This window comes from Sinocyclocheilus grahami, unplaced genomic scaffold (assembly GCF_001515645.1).
Source record: "Sinocyclocheilus grahami isolate Dianchi unplaced genomic scaffold, SAMN03320097.WGS_v1.1 scaffold345.1, whole genome shotgun sequence".
Taxonomy (NCBI): Eukaryota; Metazoa; Chordata; class Actinopteri; order Cypriniformes; family Cyprinidae; genus Sinocyclocheilus; species Sinocyclocheilus grahami.
The window spans coordinates 892,745-918,955 of NW_015505524.1; the positions used below are offsets into that span (position 1 = coordinate 892,745).

General features: G+C 40.2%; 1 protein-coding gene across 1 annotated transcript in view; it reads left to right on the top strand.

Annotated features, from left to right (window-relative positions):
* The window catches only part of LOC107548252 (5'-nucleotidase domain-containing protein 1-like), a 73,803-nt gene extending 54,466 nt beyond the window's left edge, over positions 1-19,337 (top strand). Inside the window, exons 7-14 of the mRNA XM_016228886.1 lie at positions 8,358-8,532; positions 8,966-9,063; positions 9,330-9,451; positions 13,532-13,667; positions 13,797-13,986; positions 15,064-15,130; positions 16,158-16,320; positions 18,908-19,337. Coding sequence (XP_016084372.1) covers positions 8,358-8,532; positions 8,966-9,063; positions 9,330-9,451; positions 13,532-13,667; positions 13,797-13,986; positions 15,064-15,130; positions 16,158-16,320; positions 18,908-19,014 — 1,058 coding nt within the window. The 3' untranslated portion in view covers positions 19,015-19,337. The remainder of the gene's footprint in view (positions 1-8,357; positions 8,533-8,965; positions 9,064-9,329; positions 9,452-13,531; positions 13,668-13,796; positions 13,987-15,063; positions 15,131-16,157; positions 16,321-18,907) is intronic.
* The last annotated feature ends 6,874 nt before the right edge of the window (positions 19,338-26,211 follow it).

Here is a 26,211-nt window from a genome sequence, read left to right on the forward strand (position 1 = left end):
AAAAAAAACGTGCTCGTGCAACCAACTGAGAAAGTTAATCGCAAAAGAGCGACCAGTGGGAAGAATGAGTCTGGAGCCCTGAATTGCCCAGCTCCCTCTGTCAATGATCTAGCACCCCCTCAGCACCTGTGTTCAAAATTCTCTGCCACCGCCCCTGGTACATCGATGTATTTTTGAAAAGCAAAAATTAAGTTTGTCCAACTCTAAACCCAGTTCCCAAGTAAATTAGGTTATTAAATAAAAAATTAGCAAATTGAGTTGTGCGGTGTCCCCACCACTTTTCAAAGCAAAGTTACACCACTGTCCCTGTCATTGGATTGCAATCGGATAAGGGGCGTTTGCATATCTAGTCTCAGTATGGCAGCCGCAGTGGATGGATAGGCTACCAAAATGCGAACTAGCGATCTGAAACAATGGCCTCAGCACCCGAAGTGGTAGGGATAAGGTGACAAGACATCCTGTTTTTCCCAGGAGTCACAATTCATTGTCAATTAACTTAAAGTTAGTGAAGGCGGGATAGGTGGAATTGCGCTTATAGAAGTGCTCTCTCTCGTGCACGTTCCACTTCTTCAGTTCTCATATACAGCGCGCGATCAGTTCTCAGTGCTCAAATACACACAGTCCTATCGTGTAGAGTATCTCAAGTAAATACAGTCGGTTTATGGCAAGCCCATATCCTGAGAATGAATAAAAGTCAAAACGGCTTGCCATAGTCGGTTATGGATTAAGTGAACATAAACAAGTGGGTGAAAACTGAACGCGTGTCAATATTACATGCATGCCTTCCGTCTTAAAGGGACAGCATTCCTAATTAAGTACCTGTCCGTGTCATTAATGTTAACCAACAAAAGATGTTAAATAAATATGTTAAGCCTACTGTATCTGAAAAATGAGTTTAATTTGTATCTCATAGTGTTCAGTTTATGGCACTACTCATTCATTCCTATCTGAGTCTGGTATCTGCAAACAGTGGTTGACAGTTGTCCAAACCTGCTCTCGGAGGGCCACTGTCCTGCAGAGTTCAGCTCCAGGCCTTATGAAACACACCTGAACCAGCTAATCAGAGTCTTCAGACTCACTAGAAACTTCCAGGCAATTGTGTTGAACTCTGCAGGACATTGGCCCTCCAGGAGCAGGATTGGACACCCCTGCTATAATGGGATTTTAACTAATGTGATTGGTTTATGAGGCACACATGATGCAGGTTGACCCTTATATTTCTTTTGAATGGTCGAGCCGTGGAGGTTGATATCGCCGCATATAAGAAGATGTGTGCTGTGCTTTATCTAACAGTCAGCAGCACTGTAAAACCCTGTCAGAGAAATGGCTCGTAATATTTAAAGCATTGCCTGTGCATCCATCAGAACACTGCTTGGGTTCGAATTCACCGCCTTCAACAATCAGTTCCAGTGTTCCACTTTATTATGCTGAATCCACATGTTTATTTGTGAGATGTTGTGGAGAGATTAAAGGACTTTTTTTGGACTCAATTGCAGATTCTTTATAGCATGTTAAAAGCTCCCAGGTGAGTTGTCTAATAATTTAATTAGTAATTGAGTAATTTTTCGCATTATACAGAGGACACAATAAACAACTGTATGCCGTGAACTAGGTTTTGTTTGTTTTGGTGTGTGTAGTTGTTAGCGAAACATCTGGAATCACTTATAGCCTAGAGTTTAAGTGTTTTTAAAATAGCATAAGAGCAGGAAAGAATGATAGAAAAAAATCTCTAAGCGAAAGAAGCTGGATGAAAAATGTTGAATAATATCAGTCCACAAAGTCTGACTTGTGATGCAGTCTAGAATGACAAATCACACAGAATTAATTTAATTGGCCAGAGGAACTGGATAACCAAATGAGCCTGGTTTCTCCCAAGGTTTTTTTCTCTGTTTCTGTCACCTGATGGAGTTTGGGTTCCTTGCCACTATCGCCTTTGGCTTGCATAGTTGGGGTTTAAAAGATGGGGTTTAAAGGGGTCATATGATGCGATTTCAATATTTTTAGTTTTAGAAGCTCTTGGTGCATAAAGAAGATCTGTAAAGTTGCAAAGACTAAAGTCTCAAATCCAAAGAAATATTTTTGATAAAAGTTAAGAGTCAGCCACACCTACCTAAAACGCCTCGTTCTAACACGCCCCCACATGTCTACGTCCCTATGTGGGAAGATTTGCATAACACCGCCCAAATGTTCACGCAAAGAAAGAAGGCATAACTTTTATTCTCGCTGTAGTATTGTTGTTGTTGCTGCCGACGCCATGTCATGAAGGCGCTGTGTTTCGTTGTGAAAGCGAAACTACTTTGGTTGGCCTTCCAAAAGAGGACGATATCTGCTTCGTCATGCCTGGAGCTGATCCGTGCTGGTCTCTGAGGAAATACATCAACTTTGCGCTGTGGATCACCGGATCGGCTTTCACCGTGGACGAAGCGGAGTCCAGCCCGGGGTCGTCACATGTGGTTGCCGCAAGCCAGCCGATTCTGTCACTGTTCCAGAACACTTCAACCCAAATATTCAGATGTGTGCAGCACATTTTATGGAGGATGTTTCCTGATCCTGGTAGAGTAGACTACAATGCTGGCTGTTCTGACTCACAGACTGTAAGTAAGTTTTTTTATATTTAAAGAGTTTTTATATTTTATATATTTAAAGCACGTTTTTTGGGCAGTGTAGAGTAGGGCTTGTTGTTTGTCATTTCTCCGATCACAAATGCAGACATAGTTTTATGTGGTTTTATGTTTAGTCAGCACGATGCAACGCAACGCGTAAAAAGACCGTATAAGTCATTATAATCCATAATTATGTCCCCACTGGATGCAATGAATGCCTCGTTTATAATGGGTTTTCATTTTTTTGAATCATCGCATTATCACAATATGGTAAGGGGCGTAACATTTCCGTCACACGCTTGAGGTATTCGGCCAATCACAACGCACTGGATAGCTGGCCAATCACAGCACACCTTGCTTTTCAGACCGATGAGCTTTGTAAAAATCGACGCGTTTCAGAAAGGCGGGGCATAGAGGAGAAACAATAATGTACAGTATGTGGAAAATAATGTGTTTTTTGAACCTTAAACCGCATAAACACATTTCATTACTCCAAATACACCAAATAATGTTATTTTTAGCAACATCATATGACCCCTTTAATATTCAGTAATATTATCGATTTGCCTGCACTGACACTATCGGATGAGAACAAAACTGAATTGAGCAGGATAATGATACTTTTGTTTTCAGCAGAGCTGCCTTTAACTCGTAGATCAAGCCGAGCCTCAGGATCGAGCCTTCTTTGAGGACAGCAAGCCATATCATTGTGTATGCGGGTGGTCACTGACAGCGCTCAGACGTCCAAACTACAAAGCGCTGTTGTTTTTGTTTGTTAGACATTCCAAGTTCCAAGCTTGCTGCTTCCATCAGAATGCTGGATAAGATCACTGGTCCACCCAGAGAGTGTCACGCCGGACCATTGCATTTGTCTGTCTGTATGGAGGAAATGCAGTTACAAAAGCAAGAAATCAAACAAATAAATAGGCATATCCTCACATTATTTCATATTCATCCCCCTCTGTGGTAAAGTTTTCCCTGTTCCCTTTTCTGCTATAGACATATTTGCTTTCTAATTGTGTAGAAGTGCTTTGGGTAATAAAAGTCAGTTTTTTTTTTTATGTATTGCGTTAGCTATATCAGTCATGTGAGCACTGTTTGTGCTTATCACATGTGAATGTTCAGATAATAATCCATGTGTGTGTGCCTCGGTGTTGGTGAATACAGTGGTGTGTTTCAGCTGCTTGGAGGCAGGAGTGAGTGTGCTTCTAATCAAACAATAGCGCTCTCTGCTGATCATTCTCCACCTTTTTGACTCCGGGTCCCCATGGAATCATGTTCTTCAATAAAAATAATAGGGAGGGGGGAGGGGGAAAAGTCATGACTTTGTGTTTGTTATCATTTAATTTAAATGAGGGTTTGATATTTGAATATATTAATTATAATTTAAATGAATTTTAAGACTTTTAAGTCATCCTATTTCCCTTTTGAAGTCGGCTGAGTCTCAAATTCCTGTTTTTTGAGTTTGGCAGAGGTCTTTTTTGCTCACTTGACACCCTTCACCAGTAACTGGTGTCAAATAATGATAAGAAAAAGAATTTACTTATTTTTTCATTTAGCACCTTTTAGTGAATTATTCAAATGACAGTCCATCCCTTTTCATCACTATATTTTTAACTGCACGTGTTTAGTAAATCCTGACACTAGGTTTTTTTTTTGCTGTCCACAGACCCCCAGGGGGCGCTAGGCTGTCTTTTTAAAATTAGATTGAAGATTTAAAGGGATAGTTCACCCAAAAATGACAATTCTGTCATCATTTACTCACCCTCATGACGTTCTAAACCTGTATGAGTTGCTTTCTTATGTCGAACATAAAAGAAGATATTTTGAAGATTGCTGGTAATCAAAAAGTTGGTGGTTACCATTGACTTCCATAGTATTTTTTTTTCCTACTATGGAAGTCAATGGTAACCACCAACTGTTTGATTACCAGCAATCTTCAAAATATCTTCTTTTTAAAGCAACTCATACAAGTTTGGAACGACATGAGGGTGAGTAAATGATGACATAATTTTCATTTTTGGGTGAACTATCCCTTTAAGAAAAGCTTATTCTGAAAAGCAAATAATATCTTTCAGATGATATTTTAATCATTTGTTTTCTTAGTGTCATGGCAATATAAAAGACAATTATTTAAATTTGCAAACACATGTTGTCTTTATATATTATGCATGCTAGGTTTTGTGCTTTTTCTCACAAAATATAAATGTGTCCGTATACATGAAAAAATATCGCTGCCTTTGTTTTTTTAGGAAGGGGATTCCTTGCTTTATGTTTCCTTGACAAAGTTCTGCTATTTAAACTTATTTTCATTAGTGGTGTTGTGTGTACTTAAATATGTGATAGGTGAAGAATAATCCATCTGACAGTTTCTGTCTCACTGGCAGTGTGTCCGATAAAACCTTCAACGCTTTCAAAACAATTTACAACACCAAACTTTATCTTCAGTATCCAGCTTATTTGAGGGCCTTGACATCGAAATGTTTTAAAACTCCTGTAATCATAGACAAAAGCTTGTTTTCTAATTTATTTAACCAAACATCTATAATTAGAGACACAAACAATTTCTCAATTGAGTCTGAAAACATCTTTTCTCATAATTGCACTAAAAATGTCATGTAATGTTTATTTTAAAAAAGCATTGTGGGAGTAATACGAGATGTTTACCACATAGGGGCAGCATGGTAAAAGTAATTCAGTTGGATTTATATTCACTTTTTTTTGTTTGTTTGGTTTTTATTTTTGTAGATTTTAATATGTGAACCTCTGACAAAAGTCCATTTAAAGGGGAATGTCTATATAACTGGTATATGTCTATAACCACTGGTATATCCACTTTAACACTCCAAAATGCACAAGATATGAATGTGTGCTCTTACGGACCTGCATGAACAGGCAAGCAAACATTTATACATCTATATAAAAGTATAAATAGTGTAAAAAAAATAGTGTTTCTGGAAGAGACCACTACTATAAATGCTTCTATTCGCCTTGTTAATTGAATACGTTTATACTCTTTCTGTCTTTTATTATACACACATACTTTTCAGCAGAAAAGTGTGTTGTAGCCTGACAGCCGTTGCTGCGTGTGGGTGTGAAAGTGAAAGTGACATGTGGCAACCCATACTAGGAATTAGTGCTCTGCATTTATCCCATCCAAAGTGCACACACACAGCAGTGAACACACACACACACACACACACACACACACAGCAGTGAACACACACACACACACACACCGTGCACACACAGTGGGAGAGAGCGCTGTACATTCACTCCCCCCACCTACAATCCGTGCCGGTACGAGAGTCGAACCCACAGCCTTTGGGTTACGAGTCCGACTCTCTAACCATTAGGCCACGACTTCCCCTGTGTGAGATGAGTTGAGGGCTCGGAGACGTGGCTGTGTGTACGTGGTGCGGCAGTATTTGCCCATATAAACTGAAGACTAGTGAATATGCATGCTTTTTCCCACATATGGAGCACATTCCTTCACTCCAGGCGAACACAGTCCACTTCCTGTTTTAGTAAGCCGGCTGTTTACTGATACTTTTACTCTTTCACCAGCAACTCGACAATCTACACACTCCAGTGGTTCTAATTTTCCATTCATCTTGGTTTTATTCCTCATGTAATTTTGGTTTTGTGTGGTTTGTAAATACATTCGGATCCGACTGCCACAGCTTTCAGTGTGGAGGCGAAGCATTTGACATGTTCTTATACTGATTTGTTTCAATCTGGAAGTCTGCGATTTGGCAAACTGCGTGGGTGTGTTTTTGTTTGAGAGACGTGGGCTGTGGAAAAAGTTTTGGAATCATGAGATGTGTGTGTCTGATTGATGTAAACCATATGGGCTGGGTTAGGTCAGATAGAACGCTAGGATAAGAAATAAAGATGAGATAGAAATAATATAAAGGATGTTAAATGCTGGCAGTGCAGTAGGCAGGGTCTAAAATTAACACAAACATTGACAGTACAGACTTTTACAGTATTACAAAAATTATATTTCCAATTAACCCTCTGGGGTCTGAGGTGATTTTGGGGCCCTTGAGATGTTTTGACATGCCCTGACATTTGTGCTTATTTCAGCTACTTATAACATACTATTGGCCAACAGGTATTTTTTATTTTTATTTTTTTGTATTCAGCACAAACTGTGCTACAATAATATGTGAGCAAGATTGATGTACATGTTTGCATTTAAAAAAAAAAAAAGGTTATGCGTGGTTAGTAAGTTTTGGCCGGGAAAATGTAGCTGAAATAAGGCCATAAAACCTATACTGAATAGTTCTGAATAAGACTTTTGAGTGATCAGTCTTGTAGGCTAGAATTTTTATATCAAAATGATGTGAAAATCATCCTGCTCACTCATTCACAGAAAACAATATATTGATTTAAATTTTGTAAGACATGTTTTGTGATAGTCGAGCTTTATGTTTGATGAACTTTCTATTCATCAAAGAATCCTGAAAAATTATAGCAAGCAGCACAACTGTTTTCAACATTGATAATAAAAAGAAATGTTTCTTGAGAATTAAATCAGTGTATTAGAAGAATTTTGAAGGAGACAGGAATAGTGGCTGCTGAAATTTCAGCTTTGTATCACAGGAATAAATTACATTTCAAAACTTGTTCAAATAGAGAACAGTAAAACACACACAAAAATATATTAATATTTTGAATAATATTTGACTATAAATGCAGCCTTGGTGAGCATATATGATCTTAAAAATAAACATATGTGACCCTGGAGCACAAAAGCAGTGTTAAGTCGCTGGGGTATATTTGTAGCAATAGCCAAAAATACATGGTATGGGTCAAAATTATTGATTTTTCTTTTGTCAAAAATCATTAGGATATTAAGTAAAGATCATGTTCCATGAAGATATTTAGTAAATGTCCTAATGTAAATATATCAAAACATAATTTTTGATTAGTAATATGCATTGCTAAGAACTTCATTTGGACAACTTTAAAGATGATTTTCTCAATATTTTGATTTTTTTTTTTTGTTGCACCCTCAGATTCCAGATTTTCAAATAGTTGTATCTCAGCAAAATATTGTTCTATCCTAACAAACCATACATCAATGGAACGCTTATTTATTCAGCTTTCATATGATGCATAAATCTCAATTTAAAAAAATTGACCCTTATGACTGGTTTTGTGCTCCAGGGTCACATATTATCCTAAGATCCATTTGTTTAATAATTGTGCATGGATTTCTTAGTCTCTATGGTTAATATTAGTTTAATGTTTATAAATTTGATTTAAACTATGTTGTTGCTAGTTAGTTTTTTTAATTTCATGTTATTATAAATGTGATTATTTGATCTAATAGCTGTTGTTCTATTATTTGTTGCATATTTGTATGTCTTGCGTTTAAACAAATTATTAAAAATTATTGTTCTATTACGTAATACTGTGGCAAGCCTGAAGTTATTTCAATTTCTTTTATTAATTGATTGCTTGATTGTTATTTCAACTTGTATTGCTTGTTTGCTCACCAAGGCTGCATTTATTGTAAAATATTATTACAAATATTAATATATTTAAATATGTTTGCATGTTATACTGTTCTCTATTTGAATAATTTTATCTGTTATTGAATTTACATATTGATAATATTTTGACAATAAAGGAAAACAATAAATCCTTAAAATGACCGTATGTTTGAAACTTGTGAAAGATTTCATATACTGTATGTAGATTCTGTTTTTTTTTCTGTTGTGTTCTTAAATGTTTGATGTTTAGAGGACACTGGGACGTATTTCCCCAGTGTGAAGTGCTGTCCTGGCAGTTACCTGCAGCCCTGCTCAGATGCGGTGAAGAGCTGGTTGAGGAGCATGAAGAACAGCGGGAAAATCCTGCTGCTCATCACCAGCTCACACTCGGACTACTGCCGCCTCGTGTGCGAGCACATACTCGGGTGAGTTTTATGTACGCCACAAATACACCATACACAAAATAAATAAATGAATAATAAAATATTGAAATTAGGAAAAAAATGATTGGGGATCCGCTGAGAGTCAGCTGATGCGAGCTTGACTAACGTGACCTGCCAGAACTAACGCTACGCTAGATTTTTATTAAATCAAGACTTTGCCAGAGTTATTAACAATATAAAACCTTTAGAATTCAAAGTCTCTTGGGAGAAACCAGGCTCAGTCTGGGGGCCAGTTCTCCTCTGCCCCAAGATCCAGTGTTTTGTTTGAATTAATTCAATCTAGTAAGAAACTCATATGCATAGTGAGGGGAACACAGTGGGAAATTACTTTTTTTATTTAGCATAGGATTCTGGGCAATGCAGAGAATTTTGGCATCCAAATATCTCCCTACAAATAATTTCTCATTTTTTGCAGAATGGACTTTGAGGAGCTGTTTGACATCATTATCACTAATGCTCTGAAGCCTGGATTCTTCTCTTTGGTTCCACAGCAGAGACCTTTCAGAACTCTGGGTGAGGAGCTAACAGATGTTTGCCAGGACTCTGAAATCGACTGCAGTGGTTATGCTGTGTGCTGTGAGGACAGTGCAGAAAGATGTTCTCTATTTATTGTCTTTGTATTATTATTCAGTCAATTCAGAACTATACATGCTGTAGAAAAGCCAAGTGTATTAAGTATTACTGTACAGAAGTAGTATTTGTTATACTCATTATGTATAGACGCAGTTTATTTCATCGGTCTTAAAATATTACCCACTTTCTCATCTGGGTCTCAATAGTGAATGATGTTGAAGATAGTGAAGGGCTGCCGTCTCTGGAAAAGCCTGGTTGGTATTCTCAGGGCAACTGGCCTCATCTACACGAACTACTGAAGACCATGACCAACAAATCAGAGCCCAAGGTAGGACAGGACTGTTTCCTAGTCTTTGAATCTGACTGCAGATACTCCCTGTGTGTAATGCAAAGGTACAGAGGTATGACAGAAACAGGCTTGTGTGTATGGAGGCTCAGGCTTTATGGTTGCTGTAGCATTTTGAAACCTACTTGAAATCCTTCTGGGTGTTTAGATTTTCCCATGGGTATTTTTTTGGAGCTATATTTTGTTCAATAATTTCAATTCAAACTGGTCAAAAAATTTTAGCATACAAGTGTTTTGTTATATTATTAACTTGTTACTTTCACTGTTCATTTTATTGCTCTATGGTATTTCATCTTTCATTTAACAACGCATTGGAGCAGCTCCATTGCAGCAGCTCAATACTGTAATCACAAGACGTTTTCCTTTAATAATGCAGGGAACCACTTGTTATACATAGATCTTATAACAGCAATGGACATATTTTTCTGAAAAGTCCTGCGACTCATATAATGCAGTTAACATCAAGCAAGTGAAGCAAAACATGCGCAACAAGTGCACACATTTGTATCTGTGCAGAATGAGAGAGACTTCACAGAGGCTGATAGTTTTACTTTTCGCTTTAAATGAAGTCATGTATGCTTGACGTTTATAATAAATGTTGTTTATAGTGAATTCCCCTATCATTTTTGTTTGTTTTATATTTATGATTTAGTTTTAATCCAAATGATGAATTGCAGTGAAAGGCCCTGTTCTTCGGGGGTGTTCAAACAAAAGCAAGAGCACCCTCTGTAATAATAATATTACATATCTGGCAAACAATCTGGTGCCTATTTGTGTTTGCGCTCTGGAGTATGTCAAAAGTTTCCCTTTACAACATGTTTTTGCAGCAGTGAGCAATGTAGCCAATCAGAACATTCTTGAACGCAATGGTCAATCAGAGGCATTTTTGTTAGAATACACTCACTGCTCGCAAAGCTGGAGATTTGTCCAGCGCTAAATTCTGCATGCTTGCGAATCATCTCATTATTACAAAGTGTAGACGTGATGTAAAAAGAGATTCATTGTGCAGTGTAGCGCTTCATTGATTATAACAGAACTTTGTGAGATTGCAATGAACTAAGATAAGTGATTGTTTTTTAGTGAGTATAAAGGGAGCACTCTTTGCGCCATAGTAATGAATGGCACAAAATATATGTGAAGCTATATATTTTGATATAATATTATACATAAATCTAGTGTATGTGATGTGGTTGTATATGATTTGGTAATATGGGAGAGCCTATATGGGCCATTCTACAGAATTGGTCCAAAGTCAGAGTTGGAAACGTCTTTTCCAAAAAAAATTGTATGTATGCAAATTGTATAATATCTAAGGTACACATTTCTAGTAATTGTGCACTTAATTCTCATATTGTATTTTCAGAAAGTTTTGGAATATTTGTCCTCTCCCCAAATTTGTCACTACCGAAACACAGTAATCATAATTTAATTAGAAGGGTTATATTGACATATTAAGATTTTGTTTACATCTACATTGTAAATATATATTTATAAAAAAAATTGTCAGACATAAATCAATAGCAATTACATTTTTAACAATATTTCAAGTGTAATTTATGAGATTTGTTGTATTTTGCATCCAGTTTTTCTTTGTAAAAGGCAAAAAGTTGATCATACTGATTTCAAAGTTAAGGATTCATTAGTTTGAATATGCATTGAACCAAAAACAATCATAACATCTTAGTTGATAATTCAGTATACTTTATTTTTGACAAAACATCCCATGTTTCGGTCATGACTGCACATTTTCGGTAGTGACAGTAATGCTTTGGTAGTGACCACATCACATTACAGAATTTTAACTTGCATACTAAAACATACTAAAATACAAAACAATTGCATAACTGCTAAAGTTTTGTTTATTTTCCCCAAATATGAGGATTATGTGTTTCCTTTTGTCACTACCGAAACAATGGTGACATGTTTCGATCGTGACTGTTTCGGAAGTGACCATTTTATGGCATAACACCCCCCAAAAAAAACAAAGATGTCACTACCGAAACCAAATGTTTCGGTAGTGACAATTTGGAGATTTGTTGTATTTTGCATCCAGTTTTTCTTTGTAAAAGGCAAAAAGTTGATCATACTGATTTCAAAGTTAAGGATTCATTAGTTTGAATATGCATTGAACCAAAAACAATCATAACATCTTAGTTGATAATTCAGTATACTTTATTTTTGACAAAACATCCCATGTTTCGGTCATGACTGCACATTTTCGGTAGTGACAGTAATGCTTTGGTAGTGACCACATCACATTACAGAATTTTAACTTGCATACTAAAACATACTAAAATACAAAACAATTGCATAACTGCTAAAGTTTTGTTTATTTTCCCCAAATATGAGGATTATGTGTTTCCTTTTGTCACTACCGAAACAATGGTGACATGTTTCGGTCGTGACTGTTTCGGAAGTGACCATTTTATGGCATAACACCCCCCCAAAAAAACAAAGATGTCACTACCGAAACCAAATGTTTCGGTAGTGACAATTTGAGATACTTTTGGACCTATCTCAAAGATGCTAATCAGCACATGGTTAGCTAGCACAGTTCTGAACAGTTGTACACACATAAAAATTAAATGATATGGGAAAAACTCCCAAAAAAGTCTGCTTAATTGCAGAAAAAAAGGTGTTCGGTAGTGACGTTCCTTAGAGTTACACACAGATTTTTCAGACTTTTGAGTACATTTACCTCAAAATGATGGAACCTATCTACTCACCTGTAGCTATAAGAGAGAGACACATAAATATTTCCTGATCATAAATGCAGTCTCAGCCAGTGGACTAAAACATACACTGTTTCGGTAGTGACATGAAAATGCGGGACACATTTTTTTTACATAAAGTTTCATAATTTACAAAGAAAATATAAAATAAATATTTTTGAACTTCACTTTTTAAAAGAATCAAAAATATATATTTAAAAATAACAATGGAAAAAGTACAAAAGCTATTTCAATATAATTTTCATAAGTTGAAATCATGAAGGGGTTAGGGTACGGGAAAGCAACCTCCCAATTGAAAGTACCCAATAAATTATGATTTTATATACAGTGGTGTGAAAAAGTGTTGGCCCCCTTCCTGATTTCTTAAAAACCTTCATTTAAAAACTGCATGTTGTGTTCACTTGTGTTATCTTTGACTAATATTTAAATTTGTTTGATGATCTGAAACATTAAAGTGTGACAAACATGCAAAAAAATAAGAAATCAGGAGGGGGGCCAACACTTTTTCACACCACTGTATATATATATTAAGCTCACTAATCTTTTAAATATTATTGTGGGTTTCAATAGATAATAGAAGGATCTTAGTAAACATAAGATTTTAATACTTAAATGCTTTTAAAATGTGTTTTTTGGTTGTGGGACAGCAGTTTGGACCAATTCTGTAGAATGGCCCATATACTGGTCAAAATTGGGCTGACTCCTTGATTTTTGTAAGCATGCTTAAAAATTATCGGTCACTTGGGAGGCGCTCTGCTCGTCATTTCTCCCGATGGGAGAAAATAACATACTAACTTGTACGACAGCAAAAATCGCACCGTGTACACCCGGCCTTACCATAATCGCAAATTATATGTACAGTTAATAATGCTGTCCCCTGATAGCACACGAACATCACAGAGACGTCTATTTGATGACTGCAAGACTTATTGCTCATCTGCAAGATGTCTATAGGACGTTTCCTATCAGATGTCAAATAGACGTTTAGAAGATGTCTTTATCTTCTGCTATCATTTGGCAGCCGCTCTGCTCGCCCTCAGCCCACCATCATTGCGGTGCGAGCTCCGCGGGACTGCCATCCTCCAGCGTCGCCGTGGCTGGAGTCTCCCTTGACTCCGCCTCCAGCCTCTGAGGCCTGGACTCCGCCTCGGCCCGTTGACCCGTCGGCTCCACCGTGGCTCCTAGCTCCCTCCTCTCCGTCGTGACCCGGCATTCCACAAGCTCCGCCAGGCTCCCTCGTCCCTCCGGCTCCGCCTTGGTCTGGTGTCGACCATCCTGCGCCTCGGGACTGCACTCCTCTGGCTTCTCCTCGTCCCTCCGGCTCTGTCAGGCTCCTTCATCCCCTCGGCTCCACCTCAGTCATCTGTCGCTCCGGATCCACCGCGGCCTCCCGTATCCACATCTCCGCATCGGTCGCCGGCGCCATCTGCTCTGCCTAGGACCTCCGAATCCTCCCCATCGCCCTGGCTCATCGACTCTCCGTCTCCGCCTCGGGCTCCTCCACCACCTGCTCTGCCGCCTTGGTCTGGTGTCGACCATCCTGCGCCTCGGGACTGCACTCCTCTGGCTTCTCCTCGTCCCTCCGGCTCTGTCAGGCTCCTTCATCCCCTCGGCTCCACCTCAGTCATCTGTCGCTCCGGATCCACCGCGGCCTCCCGTATCCACATCTCCGCATCGGTCGCCGGCGCCATCTGCACTGCCTAGGACCTCCGAATCCTCCCCATTGCCCTGGCTCATCGACTCTCCGTCGCCGCCTCGGGCTCCTCCACCACCTGCTCTGCCGCTGTTGGTCGGCCCCTTGGAGTCGGCAGCCATTCCTCCTCCATGACTCCTCCCTCCGTCGGCTCCACCGTGGGTCGACATGGCGGTGGCCTGGGTCTTTTTTTACTCCTCTTGCTCCGGGTCCCTCCTGTCTCCTCCCTGGCTCCTCCCTGGCTCCTCCCTCCTTCGTCACCCCTCCTGGTCTCTGTCTGCCGGCCTCCTCCCGAATATCCGTCCTCCTCCGGAACCGCCTCCCTCTGTTGTTGCTACGGTGCGAGGATGCACCTTCCGGGAGGGGGCGTTATGTCAGGATTATGGACTATTCTGTGTGTGTGTTTTTGCCCCGTGACCCAGTTTCTTCCTCATGTTGGTTGTGTTAATTTGATTCCAGGTGTGTCTTGTTCCTCCCCAATTATCCTGCCTTTAAAAGCCCTAGTCCTTTCAGTTCTTGTTTGTCGGGTCTACTTGTTGAATGTCCTCCTTGTTCTCGGTTTTCCTGTGAATTTTTAAAGACTGTGTTATTCAAGTACTCCTTGTTCCTTGCTCCCCAAGTGAATTTGTGACACCTTTTGTATTTTGTGATTCATTTATTTCCTTTGCTTCAAAAAGTCAGAGCCAGTGTTATGCAAGTTTTCCTTTTTCTGTCAAACTATAGGAATTTCTGATCAACTGCTTCCTTTTTTCGCAGATCAGAGAGTTTCACTCTGTTGAAGTCCTTCTGTTCAGTTGCATCTTGACAAGCTGAGAGAAATAGTTTGCTTCAGATCTCTGCTTTTATACTGGACATCAAATGGTGACCCAACTCAAAAGCATGTCCTTAAACTTTTAATTTCATTTATATTTATTTTCCTTGTCAATAATTTATTGGACAAAACACTTTGTTTCTGGTTGACATGTTTATTCTAATTGCAAGTTAAGTCATATTTGCTTTTGCCTTGTGTTTGGTTTTTAAAGATGAATACATGCCATGAAACTTAAAACTTGTCTGTGCTGGCATCTGCCTATGTTGTGATGAATCTGCACCAGAAGAGTGAAGAGTTAAGTTGGATGTTGTAATAAAAAAGATATGGAAACATTTCCTACCTACTTTTAAATGTTTAGTAGTCATAAATATAGCCTTGCTGACAGCACTCCGACATATGGCGACTCACCGTCTCTTAACAGTAAGGTATGATGTATGGTCAGCGGTTGGTGAAAACATTATGTCTATTTTGGTTTGGGACCATATTATCTACAACCGCTGTTAAGAAGGTGCATCATGTGCACCTTCTACAGAGGCACCATCGAGAGCATTCTGACGAGCTGCATCACTGTGTGGTATGGAGCCTGCAACGCGTCCTGCCGCAAGACACTTCAGCGCATAGTGAGAGCAGCTGAGAAGATCGTTGGTGCCTCTCTCCCCGCCCTCCAGGATATTTACAACACCCGTCTCACCCGCAAAGCCCTCTGCATTGCAGGTGATCCCACCCACCCAACACACAGCTTCTTTAGTCTGCTGCCATCACGGAGGAGACTGCGGAGTCTCCAGGCCAGGACCAGCAGACTGAAGAACAGCTTCATCCATCAGGCTGTCAGGAAGCTGAACTCCCTCCTGACCTTGCCTCCCCTCCCCTCTTTTGCCCCATGCACCACTGAACTCTGACCCTCTGACGGACTCTCCCACTCCCCCCTCCCTAATACACACACTGTCACTTTAATCAGTCTAAATAAGCTCTTTTGCACTACAAATCATTATATCTGCACTGTTGTCTACTTCACTGGTTTGCACTCTATCTGCCATGTGCCTTGTGCTGCTTTATATATATATTTTTTACATTTTACCTTATTTGTATAGTTGTATTTTATATTTAATCTGTATATCTATATTTATTTTCTACTGTTAATGTAATCTGTATGCACCAAGGGTCTGAGAGTAACGCAATTTCAATTCTCTGTGTGTATGTGCTGTACATGTGGAAGAATTGACAATAAAGCAGACTTGACTTGACTTGACTTAAATAGTGCACTCCTGACTCCCATTTTTAAAGCTAAATGCTATATCACATAAATCTCAACATAGTCACTCTGGCATGCTGAATTATGTAACGTTATGTCTGATGCTGCACACATGGGTTTTGTCAGGCTTGACTGACCTTGTGCTCTTTCTCTTTCTCTCTCTCTTTCTCTTTTTGTCTTTCATGTAATCTTTCTCTTAGGATCAAGGAATGAAATCTCCTTCAGCTGTATCAAACCAGTGGGGCTCATATTTTGTGGACATGCAAAAGAATGAAGGAGAGGAGACACGGAGACTCACCTGGTGTTGCCACAGTATCCACACATACAGCACCATGGCTATACCCAGCATTGAGGCTATAGCAGGTAAGTCTATTTAAGGGGGTCCAAAGGGGGTCCAAAAGTCTCAGACTGGTCCTGAAAATGTTTCCATTTTGCATTCTTTTCTCATTTAGAAAAGAAGATTTCTTAGTATTTAGTATATAAAAAAACATAATATTTGTCATTTCACCCTTTTCGTTTAATGACAACTTTCCTTAGCCAGTACAGTTGAATTTGTTGAATACAATGAACGTGGCTTTGGATAAATTCTGAACTAGAAATTGTACATCATAACTTTCAAAATCCTATAGTTCTGTTCTAAGATTTAATTTTCAATCACGTCTGAAGCTTTTGGCTCCCGCTGTATATACTGAACACATCACTGAGGAAACAGTTAACAGGGGTTTTCCGTTCTCTTTAATTCCAAAGCCAAGCCTCAACATGGGAAATGAGGATCCAATGAGTACGGGTATCATTTGCAGAGTTTGGTGAATCTTAATTTCTGAACTGACTAATCAAAGAACTTAAACTTACAGGGGACCTATTATGCTTTTTTGGACTTGACCTTTCTTTTAGTGTGTAATGTGGGTATTTGTGTATGTAATAGATCTGCAATGTTGCACAGCACAAAGTGTGACTTTGTGCTTTGTAACTTTGCAGATTGATTACACTGCTGGTAACTGTTTCTTTAGTGACGTGTTCAGTTCATACAGCGGGAGCCAAAAGTCTGAGATGAAAAAGCTTATAAAAATGACTGGTTCAGGCAGTTTGATGCTGGTCAGTGTTTTGTATGGACATAAACACTGACACTATATTATTTATTTATATTTTTATATATTATATATATATTTTTTTTTACGTTTAACTCATATTCTAGTAGAACACCTGTAAATGAGAATAATATGGGCCTTTTAAATGTATCAAGACTTCATCTGGATTTTACATTTTAGATAAATCATCACTAAACTCTTTTTAAAAAAAAAACTTTAACTATCAAAATGTTTTTAGTTTTGTCTTTCAGCATAACGGATCATCACTTGATTTTGATGATGTGTGTAAATAATGGTTAGATGCTAGGCAATTATTTTTCTCGACCATGGAGATATTATAACACAGAAACACGCAACATGAAAGTAAAATTGTATTAAAACCATTTGCACTGAACTGAAAGAGAACTCTTTTCTTTTTCTTTTTTTTTAGTTTTATAGGGACATTATTCGGTTTTGCAATACTGCAAATATTGACCCTTGTACAGAACGTTTTTTTGTGATGTTTCTTCACTTTAAATAAAAGTGTGTTCTGAATGATTCAATGGAATGTTACATTTTAAAGACTGCTTTGGCTGATTAGATTCTGAAAGATAAAATAATTATTTTTCAGTAATATCAATAGTAATTACTTATATTATTTATTTGATGTATACTCTTATTTGGTGTAAAATGGTATCTTTTCAATTGATAATTGTCCCCTACCATCTGGGGCATTTGTTGCACTCTTACATTTTTTTTTTTATTAAAGCTGCAGTCCGTAAGGTTTGCCTCTTTGTCGCCATCTCTGTTTGAAACCCTGGAATTGCAGCTGTGTGCGGAATTATCTTCCTTGCGTGGGTTTTGAGTCGGCACGGCTCCAGCGCAGATGAATCTAATGTTCTGAAGAGTATGTGTGGCAGTCAGTCACCGCACCGGTGTGGATATTTACTGTACTTCAGAATCACAGATTCTAGCCTACGTCTTGGAATATGACCCAAATAAGAATTTTCACCTTATATTGCCATCTGAACAAGTAACAAGTCTGCCACGTTTGTTCTGACCAACTGAGGAAAAAAGCATTACAATAAATCTCGCTACCAATAGTGATTAAATCAAACCGTTCAAATTATTATTATTGTTATACTTTATTCTCAAATGATTAATGTTAACAACATCAGCATTGGTGACTATGAGTATAGTGTGTATTAGCATGTAGATTTCGATTTCTGCACAGTCTAATCTAATTGTCATACTCTTCGAATTTCATATTAAGAAATTCTTTTAACCCAAAAAGCAAATGATGCTCCCTTCGAACTGGTTTTCTTTAAAATACAAATCTTTGTAATCCCAGACTATCTGTAATCAGAAGCACATTTATAACTGGAATATAATTAAATTTCATTCACATGTGTTTCATAAACACATAATCCTTTCTGGATTACAAGCCGCCATCAAAATGATACATTTAATTATTCTGGCTGCTGTGAGAAAAGGCTATAAACCATCCGCCAGCTGCAGGATCCTCACATCCGATAGCCTAGTAGCCGGGACAACTTCTTTATGTTTACAGACGTGATGTAATGACGCAGTGCAATGCTCGAATTTCCCGCAAAAACCTACCCGTACCACTCAAATTAAAAAACATTATTATAAACTGACCGTTGTGAATCGGGCTAAAGTAAGGCGATAGTTTTGAACACTGGCTGGTTATGTACTTGCTCAAATATTGATTTTGGATCATTTTTAACCTAAAAAAGTTACGGACTGCAGCTTTAAATATTTCAATCTTAACTTTTTCTGTGTAAATATTAAATTTTTATTGTACTTAAAGTTTGTTTTATATTTTGTCTGTGAAACCTCCACCTGTTCCATCTCTCTTCTAGATCTTCCTCTAGACTTCAAGTTCCAGAGATTCTCTTCAGATAAGCCCATCACGACAGGTTATTACCCCAGACCTCCAGACTCACTGCTGAAATGGGAAGAAAACTAGCCCCAAACCCTCACGCCTGTCAGCATAAGCCAGGAGATTGTTTCACCATTACGTTCTGGAGCTTCACCACAGAGCTAGACCAGCCATTCGTCCAATCAATGATAAAGCTGTGTGAATGTAACACCCAGAGCACCCAGAGTCTGTGTATTTTCTTCTCACCCCTTCCTGAATCACTACAGTATACACAGTATGAAGTTGTGTCTGTACACGTGCTGAAATATCTGTACATTGATCATTGGATGTAGGAGGAAGTCACAGTGTATTGTGTCTCACCCAGCGTCGTGCACTCACTACCATTAAACTACTTTTAATGGTGTACAGAGGAAAAAACATAGCTTTCATTTGAGCTGTGTGTGTTTTTTGTTTTGTTCCATTCTGTTTTTATAAAGGGAATGTTATATGACCTCAGAGGGTTTGTTCTTGCAGCTGTTGTAAATGCTTTCTGAGGAAAACAGGCACAAATTATATTGAATATTCATGCAATCAAGAAACAGCCATGAGTTCTTTGCTCCTTTTGTGATTGGTTGATGTTTTGAGAGTGTTGTAAACTGCAAAGTTGTGTTACAGGTTCAGATCTGGGCCGGTTTATTATAGAATAATGTAATTTGTTTTACTTTCCATCATTTGATTATGATTTCAAGTACTTTGGGTTACTGTAGTTTACTGTATGCTGCAGACGTTTCTGTGACATATGGGAAAATGGACATCATTCTTCCAAGCGCCAGTGCTAAGAGGAATAGTTTACCCAAAACTAAAAATGATTTATTCACCATCACGTTGTTCCAAACCATTGAACTGTTGCTGGAAAATAAAGGCATTGCTGAGTAATCTTCACACAGCTCTTTCCATACAATGACAGTTCATAGTGACCACATGTGTTAAGCTCAAAAAAGTACAGAAATAAAAGCAAATGAATCTAGCCTGTATGAATCATGTGCTACAATTCAAGTCTTCTGATGCCACAAGAAGACCATTTGTTGTTATTTATTGATAATTTTTCCCTCCAATGAGTTGTTATAGCAACATTGTACCAGTTCACTGATTTAGTGAGATCTGGATCATTGAATTCATTGGTATCTTGAGGTGCGTCTTTTAAAGGAACTAGTTGATCCAGTAAATTATGTGCTTATAATCAGACTGATCTGTTTAACTTGCAGACTCGATGATCCAGTTACAGCAGTTCTCGAGTTAACAGCTCACTGACGGAAAAGTTTATCAGTGGAAACAAGACTCACATTTTGTTCTGTTTCTCGCACAAAACTATCATAAGACTTGAAATACAGCAAATAAGTACTATGTATGGTTTAGATGTTTCAAGGAAGAACGAAAGCCATACAAGTTTGTAGCAACACAAGGTGAGTAAAGAATTAATTTAGTGGTGAACTATTCCTTGTAAATGCATTTAGTTTCAGGTCCTCATTGTTATTGAATGATTTTTTTTTTCTGTGTAATGTAATGTTATCGTAACATTGTGTAAAAAAAAAAAGTGCTGCTGTTGGGTGATAGTCAATGTAAACAGTCAGTTTCTGTCATGCACAGGACCAGTGTTGAATGGTGCCAAGTGTTACCCACCCATTTAGTGATTTTATGTGTCGGCACATCTCTCACCTAAAACCTCTTATTTGTTTCTTGTGTGTGCTGGCCCTGAGCTTTAATAATGTTTAGTTTAAAGCAATGTAAGTGGAATTGATGTTTTTATGTTGAGTGCTCTGATGAGGTTTCTGCAGTGGTAGGCTGTAATGGATTTTACATAAAAATGGTACAGTGTTAAAACACACTGCATGATAAAGGTTTTACAGAGATGCCCAAAACTGAGTATTAAGTGACACTAGGCAGCTTCATCGTGGGTAGAGAAGTGTGGAAATCCTCATCATAAGCATGACCTGCTTCTCTCAATTTAAAAGAAAATGTCTCTTCTTCTGTATGTGGTGAGTAGCACTAGTGCTTGTTTATTGAGTGCAGGGAAAAGTGTTAATATGTGCAGATAAAATAAAAAAGAAAAACAAATTGTAATCAGTGTTTAAGAGATGTCATGTGTTGTTGCTCCTGATTTCCATTGCCTATTTGCAAATTATGCAATATTAATGTTATAATGTTAAAGGTGACATATCATGAAAATCTGACTTTTCCAGGTTTTAAGTGCTATAATCAGGTCCCCGGTGCATCTACCAACCAAGGAAACATGAAAAAGTTTAATCCAGTAACTTTGTTTTGGTAAGCCTTTTTCTGCAAGCATCTGAGAAAACGAGTGCGTCTGATTTTGCTCCCTTGGTGATGTGGCAAAGGGATCTCATTATAATATTACCGCCCCTTAATCTGTAAATTTCCACCCACGCCGCCGTTACTGTGTTTTCGCAAGCGACAACAGTGTACTAGTTCTAATGCCATAGCGAAAGTTTGAGCAAAACATGCTAACTGTTCTGTCATTGGCTGAACAGACGAGCACAGAACAATAACCAGAACCAGCCTCAGAGGAGACAAGAGAGCAGTGGATTTATTGTTTTATTTAATGTATATTGCTGCTGCCACACAGATCTAAAATAAACATGCAATTTAATCCCAGCTGTTTACCTTCACAGACATAACCGACTGTTCCCTTTCGATACTACACTCGTACTGCGTCTTTGCTAGACGCTATGGGAAAAAGTCATTTTTTTCTCCTGAACTGAAGCCTTTTTCAATCACGCAGTGAAACTGCACGGTCATTGGTTCGTGCAGTATGTTTTTAAAAAAACCAACCAATGGCTCGGCAGCGGTACTGCACAAACCTATGGCAGCGAAGCCCTCCAAGCCTGCGTAGTCATCTGGCTATATAAGCAGCCGATTCGCCATAGGATTCAGATTTCTTTTCCTTCAGCGATGATGATGTTCTTCGCGATCTCCACTGACTGAAGAGCCTGCTCACCGTTGACACGCCTCTGCAGAGGATTAAGCTTGAACAGCGACCTCTCTGCTCGGCTGATTTGCCGCTCCTCCCGACGTAGACCCTATTCCAGTTAATTCCCCTGCCGCCATCCGGCGAGCCTAAAAGAGCTTATTTCTAAGAGTTAAGTTCTTAAAAGAGCAAATTTTCTGGTGATGTTGTTGCAAATGTCACTGCGAGTGTGGCTCATGCAGGGAGCCCTGCAGGATGCAGAGGAGTAGTGAGTGTGTCACCTGTCTGTGCAGCCCCCACACAGAGACTGCACCTCACTGAGACAGAATGCTCTCGCTGAGAGCAGGAGTCTCACCCCTCTCCACTCGCGCCTCGCCTTCTAAAGAAGGCAGACCCGCTCTCTCGTTTCTCTTCTCTCAGTAAAGCCCGGAGATAGAAACAGCAGAGCCACGTGTCTGAGCAACCATTGAGCAATCGCACACCGGCACAGAGCCCACGTGCCCGCACTCCCCGCTGCACCTTGATCCGCCGGTGTGTTTTACACGTGAGAATCAGCGCCCCTCGTTATATCGAGGGGCTCTAACCTCCTGGGTGGATCAGAACACTGTCACCTCTCTATTGTTGACAGCTTCGCATTGTGTGTGCTGAAACTGCGCTCAGACAGGCTGCTTTCATTCTAAAGCCCCAGTCTGTTCCTGCTTCGCTCGCTGGTCCCCTCCCGCTCTCATGTTTCTCCCCCTTCCGGTTACCTTGGAGAAAGAAACGGCGAATTTGCAGTTTGAGTGATCAGGCTTGAGTGATCTTACGCTGAAACACATCCCGCATGCCTCGCTTGATCCACCAGTGTGTGTGGGTTACACGCGAGGATCAGCGCCCCTCATTACATCAAGCGGCGCAGCTTTGCATTTGTGTGTGTTGCGGAGGCTGCTTTCACTTTTGAAGCGTGAGTCTGTCCCTGCTCTCGCGTTTCTCTCTACACAAAGATCATCAGTACCCCTCTTTTAATGAGCGGTTTTGATCTTTTTAGGTGGATTGAAAGGGACCCTGCAAACAAGTCTGCACTGGCCCTTTACGGGCCCACTTACGGCTAGCCTAAGGGCCCCCAGTGGGCTGCCAGCGCAGGGCCTCTGAGAGTGCTGGCCCTGCATGGGCAGCCCTCACTTGGCCCACACTATTAATCTACAACAGGGGTGCCCAACCTGGTCCTGATCAAACACAACTGAACCAGCTTATTACGATCTGAAGGAGCACTTGATAATTACAGACAGGTTTGTTTAATCAGGGTTGGAGCTGAACTCTGTGGGAAGGTAGATCTCCAGGAACAGGATGCACCACTGGTCTTTGGGAAAAACAGTTATTATACATCTGAAATGGATGCAGTCACCACATAACTAATGTCTATATTGTCAAAAATGTACAGTAGTCAAAGGGATTTCACATCAATGTATTTATTAAGTATAAAATGGAACACATTTAATTCAGGTTAATACAGCAACATATAGCCAAAAATGTAAATACACAAAAGTACAAAAGAAAGCAAACAACGCAATGTAAGAGTGGATTTCGTCATGTGAAAGTTGATGTGTAGTACATCCAAACACTTTCCATAGCTGAAGTTGACTGATAGCAAATTAATAATCCAACATCTTGTAATGAAAACAAGCCACAGCTCTCAAACACCAGACTCTTCCTAACCAGGAACAGTCAAAAACAGTCCAGACTATGGTCTCACGTCGAAAAGAACTTTAAATCCATATTCAAACTGTCATGATGTGGTGACCTCACCAATAATGAGTCCTTCAACAATGGATACAAATACACTGTCTTAAACTCTTAGCATCAATCCAAACATAGGCCATACATACGTCTACCATCTCCGCAAAAAAACATCAGTAATGTACACTTTTAAATATAAAAAAAAAAAAAAAACTTGTGTAGACTGGGCTTGAAATTACACATTTCCCAACCAGGACACAGCACAATGTGCTCAGCAGGTGAGTCATGCTGGCTACTGCTGCTTGCTATTGCTAACTCTCTCTACCACATGGCTTTACTTAAGGAAACCTGAAACACTCTAGCATCCCTAGTGGTAAGGAAGAAAACTGCCCACAAAATTCTTATTAACAGGCTCATGTCTGGCCCACACTGGGCCATCATGGGATTAATGTGGGCAGTCCCATAGTGTACAGTCACGGCCAAAAGTTTTGGCAGTGACATACATTTTGTGTTTTGCAAAGTTTGCTGATTATAATTTAATTATAATTAAAATAATCTACATGAATTTGTAGATTATTTTTCCACATGTTTCTATGGTATACTGAAAAACAATGAAAAGCATATCATAAGTTCCCTCTCGAGAACGGTCTCTCGACATGGCGTTAATGCCTTGGGGACTCCCTTCTTTCCTAACCTACCTTAAATCTTATTGCACAATGCCAGTAAAGTTGCAACTCTCACTGGCCAATGCCAGCCAAGACGGCGAATAGGGGCGGGGCCCCCGCTACTATATAATGCGCCATATTGGCGGCATAAGCTCAGAATCTTCCTCTTTCACACATCCTATCGAAGACAGCTGTGGAGAAAACGCAGAAAGAAGGATTTCCCTCTCGGTGTTCCACCATGTGCAATGTTTGCACACTGTGTTCGGGACCCATCGAGGCCCAGGACACTCACGAGTTCTGCATCTGGTGCCTGGGTCTCGCCCATGCGGAGGCAGCACTCACCGGCTCGGGCTGCCCGCACTGCAAGGAATTCTCAGTGTCATCGCCCTCTGTGATTTCTCTCACCGCAGTTCACCCCCCCGCTCTCCGGTGTGCTTGGCAGAAGAGAGTCTTCAACCCACCTCTGGCGATTCGGAGAATATCTAATTCGGTGCGGCGGGGGACGACAACTATCTCGACGAGGCGCTGTCCCTAATGGCGTCTGAGGAGGACTGGGCCCGCACTCCAGAGGAGCGCTCTGAAGTGGAGGGACACGCTGCATTCCAGGATGAGCTCGTCCGGATTCTTACCAGGGCCGTGAGCGATCTCGGTCTAGAGTGGGAATCCCCCGACGAACCAGCTAAGAGCAAGCTGTATTCGTGGTTCCGTCACTCGGGCCGCCGAGCAGCCGCTCCAAAGAAGCGAGCCCCATTCCTCTCCGACTTGCACGATGAGGTCGCTAAGGCGTGGGCTGCGCCCCAATCGGCTTGCACTCACGCTGGCGGGTCGGAGATCTTCACTAAAGTCGACGGGTCTGGTCATGCGGCGGAAAGCGTTCACGACGGGCTGGGGAGCTCACTGTTACGGCGTACCGGCCTCGGGCTACTACATCCAATCCCCTCGAGGCATGTCGCAGGGTCGTATTTGATTGGTTGGGGATTATTTTTAGTGTCTTGCAAGAACTGTTCATGCTAGCTCCACCAAGGCCGAGCCTTTTTACTTCGCTGCTTCCACAGCGTTGTTCTATACAGTCCCCAAAGCATTAACGCCATGTCAAGAGACCGTTCTGGAGAGGGAACGTCTCCGGTTACTGTCGTAACCTCAGTTCCCTGAGAGACGGGAACGAGACATGGCGTAGCCCGCCGTGTTCACTACTCAGGTCTGCTGTACTGTTGGTTCAGTCGGAAGATTCTGAGCTTATGCCGCCAATACGGCGCATTATATAGTGGCGGGAGCCCCGCCCCTATTCGCCATCTTGGCTGGCATTGGCCAGTGAGAGTTGCAACTTCACTGGCGTTGTGCAATAAGATTTCAGGTAGGTTAGGAAGGAAGGGAGTCCCCAAGGCATTAACGTCATGTCTCATTCCCGTCTCTCAGGGAACCGAGGTTACAACAGTAACCGGAGACGTTTTAAAGGCTTTTTTGGCAAAAAAACATAATGAGTCAATATTTACAGTGTTGACCCTAGTTCTTCATAACCTCTGCAATTTGCTCTGGCATGCTGGATATTAGCTTCTGGGCCAAATCCTGACTGATGGCGATCCTTTCTTGCCTTATTAGTTCTCGGAGTTGATCACAATTTGTGGGCTTCTGCTTGTCCACTTGCCTTTTGAAGACTGACCACATGTTCTCTATGGGATTGAGATCCGGGGAGTTGCCTGGCCACAGATCCAAAATTTCAATGTAATGATCTTCGAGCCATTTCTTATCACTCTTGCTTTGTGACAAGATGCTCCATCATGCTGGAAAATGCACGGATCATCACCAAATTGCTCATGGATCGTTGGAAGAAGTCGCTCTTGCAGGACGTTTTGTTACCATTCTTTATTCATGGCAGTGTTTTTGGGCAGAATTATGAGAGAGCCAACTCCCTTGGTTGAAAAGCAACCCCACACATGGATG